Source organism: Montipora capricornis, chromosome 12, assembly GCF_036669925.1.
Source record: "Montipora capricornis isolate CH-2021 chromosome 12, ASM3666992v2, whole genome shotgun sequence".
NCBI lineage: Eukaryota > Metazoa > Cnidaria > Anthozoa > Scleractinia > Acroporidae > Montipora > Montipora capricornis.
The window spans coordinates 14,106,061-14,115,171 of NC_090894.1; the positions used below are offsets into that span (position 1 = coordinate 14,106,061).

The 9,111-nt window shown below is 38.1% G+C and overlaps 1 protein-coding gene across 1 annotated transcript in view; it reads right to left on the reverse strand.

Annotated features, from left to right (window-relative positions):
• Positions 1 to 7,125, reverse strand: part of LOC138026344 (usherin-like) — a 58,200-nt gene extending 51,075 nt beyond the window's left edge. The window contains 3 exon segments of the mRNA XM_068873656.1: positions 279 to 342; positions 3,083 to 3,396; positions 5,504 to 7,125. Of these exon segments, the coding sequence (XP_068729757.1) occupies positions 279 to 342; positions 3,083 to 3,396; positions 5,504 to 5,979 (854 nt within the window). The 5' untranslated portion in view covers positions 5,980 to 7,125.
• Positions 7,126 to 9,111: the final 1,986 nt, after the last annotated feature.

Sequence of the window (9,111 nt, forward strand, 5' to 3'; positions counted from 1 at the left end):
ATTATTATGCACACACACACAGACAAGTAATTTTTCTTAATAACAAAAAAATATAAAACTAAGAATATAATGGTTTAAGTCAGTCTTCTGACAAGAAGTAGCCCACGAGCTCGCGGGCTCACTTGTTTTGGGTATCGAGAGAGTACTGCCAGCATGCAAGAAGAATGGGGTAAGACAGTCAGACTTGCACATGAGCTATAATAATTATTATTGAATTTTGCTTTTTTCCCAACTCTGTGGTATTCCTCATTCATTGACAACTGATTTAATTTTACTACCTGTTTGTCAATGCTCGTGGGTACGTCAGTATATCCTGCATCAAACCCTCATATTGATCATTGCCTGAAATTAATAATGTTATTGTAAATTAATATGCAAATCAAGCAAAATTAACCACAGCTTTAAGTTGCAAATCAAATTTAAAGGGGCTAGGTCACACAATTTTAGGCAATTTCAGCACTGATCGAATGGTCGTAGAATTAACTAAAATATCAAAATAACTGTTCAAAACTATAGAAGAACTGTAACAAAACACCGGGAAGCCAAGAAGGGACATGGATGGACAAAACTGGAGAGGATTGAAATGGATTGATTTCGGTAAATTTGAAAAACGTCAGCCCACCTTTTTTCAAATTTATATCAGTTTATATCAAAATGTCATTTACACAGCTGGAAAATCATTCTCAGTAGTTATGTGGCCGTGATTTTGCAAATGAAAGACTCTTGCTCTGCCAATTTGACGTTTAGAGCTCATAATTAACAAAATTGAACAAAATTACCTAAAATAGCGTGACCTAGCCCCTTTAAAGATTATGTAAGGAAAAGAAGAGCAGAACTATTGTTATTATAAGAATACCAGCTATTATACATGTAGTTGGTTTTCACCTGACGCCACAGCAGCCATGTTGGTGCACAGAACAATAGAGAAAAAAGTCCTTTGTAATGCAAAAAATGAGCTATAATTGTTTTGTGCGAATTCAACATGGCCGTCCCGTCGCATCATTGAAAACCATCTATAGTTTATCACAAGGACAAACAGACCAGTGGACATTTTTGTAAAAATTTCAGCCATTTTTTTCAAATCAGATGGCAGGTATATAGTTATGAAATCTCTAAGAGAACCAGAGGAAAATAATAAAAATCTTCAAGTTGGCACAAGGGAAAGAAAAAAAGCAGGAAAAATCGCACCACCCTATATATCTACATGACTTTTTTGTAGAATTTGACAAACAGCATTACTGAATATAATTATAATTATGTAGTTGGCACTACGCTTTTAATTTTTTGGCTTGTCATCAAATATCTGCTGATTGATTGTTGTTGGCATTAGGTGTCATAAAGTAACCGTTGCTCTTAAAGTGGATTTGAACAGAATCATAATTACTCAACTTGCTGCAGGATGATTACTTCGTCTCTTGCTTTTTTTTATTTCCTTATGGAAAAGAGAGGAGTTATGCATTCAAAGACTAGTGAAAAAGTTAGACCACTAAAAAAGATCATCTGATTGCCAGTTGTTACAAGGCCCATGAGATAAATGAATGCACAGTTTCTGCCGCTATAACTTTATCTCCTCAAGGGTTCATTCCCAAATTCTTAAAGGAAACTGCAGATTAGAAATCAGATTGGCTGAAATACAGTATTAAGTACCAATACTCAAGAAGACATTGCTGTTGACAGATGGCTGGTATAATATTTAATAATGAATGATTATTGCACTTGTAGGAATTTGCAGGAAGCCACGCACTTTGCATGCTTAAAGAGATTTTTACGACTCCACACAGGGGTTGCAGCCCTCTAATTTCTTGTGGTTGGCTGGAATCATCAGGAATTGAAACAATCTACATTAACCTTCTCTGAGTCATATTTTTCACTTATATGTCCAAAAATGCACATAACTTAAGATGCAGCCCCAATTTCACATCCAACACAAAGTGTTCCTTAGAGCTGAAGCCTTTGCTACTTGTTTCCAACAATAAAGTAAGGGTAAAGATGAGGGTTATTTTTAGCTTCAGGTAAATGCAGCTGTTTTTTCCAGCAGGTACAAAACAAAGGTCTCTGAGGTCACAGGTCTCTGTTTTACCAATACAGAAACAAACCAACCTGTAAACATTCATTAAAGCTAACCTTAGGCCTAATAAGAGCTTAGAAACAAGAGTTTTTAGGCCTTAAAGGTTAGCTTCAATGAAATTTTTCGGTTTGTTTCTGTATTGGTAAAACAGAGACTTGTGATCTGAGACCTGAGTGTGTTTTCCGTACAGGTGACTGCCCCTGTTTATCCATACTTTAGAGCAGCATTTGTGGGACATTTCAAATGTGACGTTACCTGTCTGGATTCCAAGACATGAGTGTCATCATGTTAAAATTGAAGTTCCAAGGGGAAAAGTCAAAGAGCAAGGGGTATACTTCATGAAGCTTTATATTGAAATTTATGTGCATCTCGGTAATTAGGGCCATTTCTGGACATCTCTGTACATTTCAGGGTGTGCCTTTCTGATTTTGACAGTGTTAGGGCCTATAAATAATACCTTTACTTTGGTCTCCCTTGCTAAAAAACATGTAATGTTAAATGTGATCAAATGCTCATTCAGATACTGACTTACTTTCATTAATACTAAATCATTAAAGGTGCTGTTACACTATGAAATGTTTCGTGCAACTTGTCTCGCAATGTTTTGGCGACACTGTGGCGGGACAAGTTGCACGAAACATTTCACAGTGTAACATACCCTGCAATGATTAAAATTGTTGCAAGACAAGTTGCACGAAAAGTAGAACCTAATTCTACTTTCGGCAACAGCTGACTTGCAACTTGTCTTCGCAATGATTTTGGCCATTGCAGGGTATGTTACATTGTGAAATGTTTCGTGCAACTTGTCCCGCCACAATTTTGTAGCCAAAACATTGCGAGACACGTTGCACAAAACTTTTCACAGTGTAACAGTGCCTTAATAGTTTGTTAGGGCCAGATTATAAGCCTGCAAACTAATGTCTGCGAGTGGGTGACTTTTAACTGAGACCTGAATGCAGTGTACAGTGTACATGTAGCTTAAATTAAAACCCATGCTCTTGGCAATCTTCTTACCGGCATCATTCCTACCAATCATGATCACACCAATGGAATCCTGTAGGGGACCACTTAAAGTGACACTACTGACAGTCAGTAGCTCGCCATCAATGTAATATGACAAACTATTATCAATGACTGCTACAGTTATAAAATGCCATTCGTCTGCATTGAGTTTTTCACTCTCACTCTGTAAAAGGGTGTATGTTACTGTAAGCGACGCATTTCCACCAACAGGCATATAACGAAACGTCAAATCATAATCTTGTATGATAAGCTGGAAAATATTGGAATAAGGTGGGGTACTCCGTTGGTCCTTGGAAATGATTGTTCTGTTGGAAAAAAGGGTTGGAACAAAAAAGATCATTAGGTTAGTCACAATTATAATAATATAATGTCACAATAAAAATAATTATTACTATGGTGATACACGTATTAGTCTCTTACCCTCAGGTTCCAGAGGTTTTTCTTTCTTTTTCTTCTCAGACGAAATTTAGACACGAAGCGGCGACAACAGACAATGAAAAAAGTTAATCTCTGGTTTCAGTCCCTGAGAACCTCTGCCATTCCCATGTAATATTTACATCAGTATCATGACTGTCGATTCTGATTGGTAGATATTTTAACACCTCACAATTCAATTTGATTGGTTGACTGAGGGGAAGGTGGAGATACATGTACTGTGTTTGTCACATTTATAGCTGACAAGCGTGTGATAGCTCATAATTGTCATTGGGTGTTTCTGCACTGAAATGAGATTCTCAGGAAACTGAAAATAGATGTTCTTTCGCTGTCCATTATCACCACTTAATACCACCATTCTGTCATAGATTTTAATTGCAGGTGATCATGAAATCATTGTCTTTCCCTGATAAGACTTGCAGGTCCACCTGATCTCTTGTAAATTACAATGATACAACAGCACGAGCAAGGGAAGTTCAGTGACTCACAATCCGCTGTGTTTTAGCTACACGTTTGATCCCCTAGACTAAAACTCCTGATCAGTGTATAATATTATCATCTTACAAATGTAAGTTACCCTGATAGACGGAGCAAAAGTCTCCCACTAGCCTCAATTTTATTAACAAAATTATTATTCTTTTGAATTTTACCCATTGTTTGCATCAAAGCAAAAGAATATTTAATTCCTCTACCATTATGAAATAACTTAATATATTATTTGTCAAAAAAATGCACAAAATTAAATCCAGACAAGTTTAACTACGACTACTTACATAAATTCAAGGATAGTACTTCACCTATCATTGGAGTGATTTTAGAAATACTGTACCAGGACACTTATAATGGTATTCCTGTAGCAGCATCCTTTTGCAGAATGAGGCATCCCATAAATAATACAATGTACATGCTTTATATGCAACTAGTAAATTGGATGTGTTAATTCTAGAATCTAGCCCTTGAGAGTGGCTAATTATCCTCAACACACTTTTCCACTTCATTTTATTCTCCGAAATCGTCCCAAATAAATTGCATTGTTTTTTTAACCTTATGATTGAAATTTCACCTTTTTATTGGCTTTGACAGGTGGGAAAATTGGTCACACTCTGATCCATAACCTGATGCAGCGCAGGGGAATGGGTTCGATACCGGGTTGATGCCACAGACAGCTTTGCATTGAGATATTGTAGTTCTTTTAAACCATTTCACTCCTGTAAGGGCCACTGAGACTTCTAGATTTTACTCTGGCTAACACCAGATTTTACTTGTCAATGGGGAACCCCACAGGAGTGAAAGGGTTAAAAATAGCAATGCAAATTATTTTGTGAGTGTCAGCCCTTACCCAGCTGGTATCGATCCAATTCCCCTTCATTGCTAGCTTGGTTATGGATCAAAGGTACGCAACCAATTGTCCCCTCTTTCAAAGCCAATAAGGCCCGGTTCAAACGTCGAACTTTTCATGTGCCGAATCTAATGCAAATGAGTGAAAACAAGAGATTTTTCTCATTTGCATTCGATTCGGCACATGAAAAGTTCGACGTTTGAACGTGGCCTTAGAAAGTAAAATTTCAATCAAAAGGTTCTGAAAACAACACCATGTACTTGGGACGATTTCGGGGAATAAATTAAGTGTTGAGGTGATAGGTACTTTAACATCTCGCTTGCACTGACACACACAACGTCGCCTACCTACCCACAGTGCATAAAAACTCATCCACAACCAAACTCGCGCATGTGGTCGATTATTTGTATCAGGTGAAGGCGAGTTGTAGGCGAGTTAAACATACACAAGTTGACCAGTGTTCGCTGCCATGAGCCAGTCAAACTGGTCCCTATAAGATATATTTCCATGAATCACCACAGCATGTACTACTACAGCACAGTCTACTTAAAGTACTGTAACGACTACTGACAGCGGTATCCCTGACAGCTGCAGGGTGAATCAGCAATAAAGTCAAACAAAGCCGGGTCATCACTTACCCACGATTTCCAGCCTTTTGTTTTATCCACACGCTTACAGTGAAACCAGGATTGACGTAGTTTACGGGAGGAAAACGTAACGCTTGTATGTAAGAATTTCCTTGAAACCGGTAAGAATTTACACTCGAGCCATTTCTCGGTTCACCATCTTGAGTAACACTTTGATTGAGTGAACTTTTCACCAAATCTAAAGCATCGGGTTTGCTAGAACCACAGTTCGCGCAACAACCAAACACACAAGTGTTTATAAAACAAGTCTGCAGAGAAGCCGGTGATTTTGAAGACCGACAGTAGTCAGTTGCAGTTGCTCCACAAGTAGAAGACGATCTGACTGGCTTAAATGGAGCAAGATCCTCTAAATTTGGAAAGTAACCAGGCTGTCCACTAGTAAGCGTTTGATGCCACAGAAATAACAAACTCCACGTTAAAAAATACCCTCCGCCTTTGGAGCGACGAATTAAACTCATCATGCACATTTCTGAGAGCTTGTGGTTGTACTTGACATCCAAACAGAGTCGAATATGAGATCGATAATTATACTGAAATGCACACACACACGTACAAACAAGGCACTTCAATTAGAAGTATTGTTCGAATACCGATAGAGTCTCATCTCCAACTTCTCCAGGAACCACAAAAAGAGCTTTCCGCTTTGCCAACAGATTCAAAAGTAGACGTTGAAATCAACTATCCAAATCATGGATTATGGTTGATGCAGGTTGAATAAATTTCCGTAATGCTGAGGACACAACGGTTCATTCTCATTGGCTAATGAGCTTGAAAAAACCTTGGCAACCAGTCGCTGCTTGGTAAACTAATGCGAAGAGGAAGAACAACAGTGGATTAAAGCATCTCATTACATTTTGAAATTTTTTTAAAGCAAAAAGTGAGCGGAAAGAGACAATTTTGATTTTTAACTTTACATTAATTATTGGACGAAAACGCATACCTATATCAAATTTATAGAGAGATACCATATATGGAATACGTGTAGGGAGACTATATGGGAGGTTAACATGGATTATATGTCGACTCCGTAGATACCGTGTTCTTATCGGCCGCTGTTGTCGTCAAGCAAAGCAGTTTGTTTTTCGTTTTGTGACCATTGAGATGTAAACAGTTTGATTTAATTTTCAAAGGAAAGAAATACTATTATTGTTTGTAAGGTACACAATTAAGCGATCAATTTGACATATCATTCATGGCTGTATCTTGCAAAATAAAAATTCTACAAGTGAAACAACTTTCATGTGTCATGCAAGAGAGTGTGATTCCCCGTAACATGCTTCACACTGTAAACGCTTCAAATGACGAATTTGTACATGGCATTGATTTTATCCAAGTTCCTGTTATAATTACTATCCTGCAAATATCATAGCAGTACTTTCGGTATTATTGTAAAACACGTTAACATTTACATTGTTGTTCGCGATACAAATATTGAGCAAGAAATTTACTTATATTTCTTTTCTTATTTCTTACTGTTAACTTAGATAAGTAGAACTGCAGTACTTTGAAATAAAAATTACGAGTATTATTGGGTTCCAAAAATCATGTGGCACTCTAATACAAATCTGCGAACGACGTATTACAAAGTGACTGTCTCGTTGGCCCTTAGCGATAGAGATATCGTAAACACTAAAGTCAAACTAAAGTCGGCTCCTGGAGTCGCAGTCCAGTCGCAGATTACAAAGTGTGCGCATGCGCAATACTAAAGGTAACATAAGTGCATCTCGAATTTCAAAGGAACTACAGGAGCTAATGTCTTCGAGACATTACCTTTGCAGCTACACATAGCATATACTGATACAAACTAAATACATAATATTTAAAGATATATTCATTAAAAAAAAGTCGCTGTACAAAATGCGGCCCTGGATTCTCTTTTAAAACCAGTAAACTCATAGGTACGGATAAAAATCAGGTAGCGCATTCCGCAACTTAGCTGATACGTAAGAACAAAAGAGCTAAGACCATAATTGGTTGTCCTAGGTTTATTGGTTGAAAGACAAAACCGGATTTTCGCGAAGATCATGCATAAGAAGGGGACGGGAGAGAAAAAGTATTTTTCATATTAGCAGAAAAACCCTTTTTTTCCAAAAAAAAAAAAAAAAAACCAAACAAACATACTTTTATCAAGTAATATGAGGACATTTTAAATGCGCTTATTGCATAGAGATGTAGAGTTTGACTTTAGTAGTAAGAGGACAGGTCATCTGCAAATATAAATCTCGTTATTCTCTTATTGATTTACATTACAGCGTTTCTTTGACACGAGGATTACAGCGAAATGAAAGCACAAGTTTCTCGCGAATTTTTTCTGATAAAAACTGGTTCAGAAACCCAAACTCTACGTTGACAGCACACACCAGGCCTACTCCTGAGTATCTGGCTAGAAATCTTTTCCACTGACCGCGCTTCAGCCATTCCATGAGGGCTAGTCTCGTGCCCAAAAAGAATTCTGGGTAATTCTGCCATTCCATGACAAGGGAAGACTCCCGATTCTCATTTTATATTTTTTTTCATAAGTGTCGGGCCATCCAGTCCTACCAGAAAAATACCGCATCCATTGAAGTTTTAAGCTTTCATAACCTGCCCAAATTGTATCGGTAGGTCTTGGAATTCGTCCACAGATAGGCCAGAGAGACAACTTCACTCGTGAACCGCCATGTTTACAACAGAGCAGTTTAGGCGTCCCAGTTTGCATGAAACCATCTCTCACCTCTGTCTCCAGAAGACCAGACACGCACGGTTCTTAAGTTACGTTTATGCCTGTAAAATCGTGAACTGAAATGTCAATTGCTGGTAAAGACCAGCATGATAATTTTTTTGGTAGGCTAGGTATCGGAGAGCCACAGAACATTTACGCATGCGCTGACGGAATGTTTGAACAAAAGAAAAAAACGCAGTACCTCCAGACATCCGGCGCTGGAGCGTCGTACCAAACGAGTCATCCCGGGATTTCGGCCCGTGCGATCGCTTTTGGACGCAGTTGGCCCTTCACTGCTTTCTGCTACCGACCTTGCCTCCCGGTACGGCATTGAGGGAGAGATATGTCGGCCCCTAAACCATATGTGACAAATCCCACGCCTACTCACAGCTCCAAACCGCCCTTGTCAATATAGCGCAAGAATTCGATGGCTTAAATATTCAAGAGAAAAGTCATTTTATCTCACATATGGTAAGCACTGGAGTCGCAGATTACAAAGTGTGCGCATGCGCCCTGTGAAAGGTAACATACATACATGCATAAACTTTATTTTATCTCGAATTTCAGAATAACTACAGGAGCTAATGTCTTTGCAGCTAAAATACATAGCATTTACAGATACATACTAAATACATAATATTTTAAGATATATACATTAAAAAGGAAAGCCGCTGTACAAAATGCGGCCTTTGATTCTCTTTTAAAACCAGTAAACTCATAGGTACGGATAAAATCAGGTAGCACATTCTGCAACTTAGCTGATACGTAAGAAAAAAGAGCTAAGACCATAACTGGTTGTTCTAGGTTTATTGAGGGACAGAATGGAATTTTCGCGAAGATCATGCATAAGAAAAGAACGGGAGAGAAAACGTATTTTTCATATAAGCAGAAAACCCCA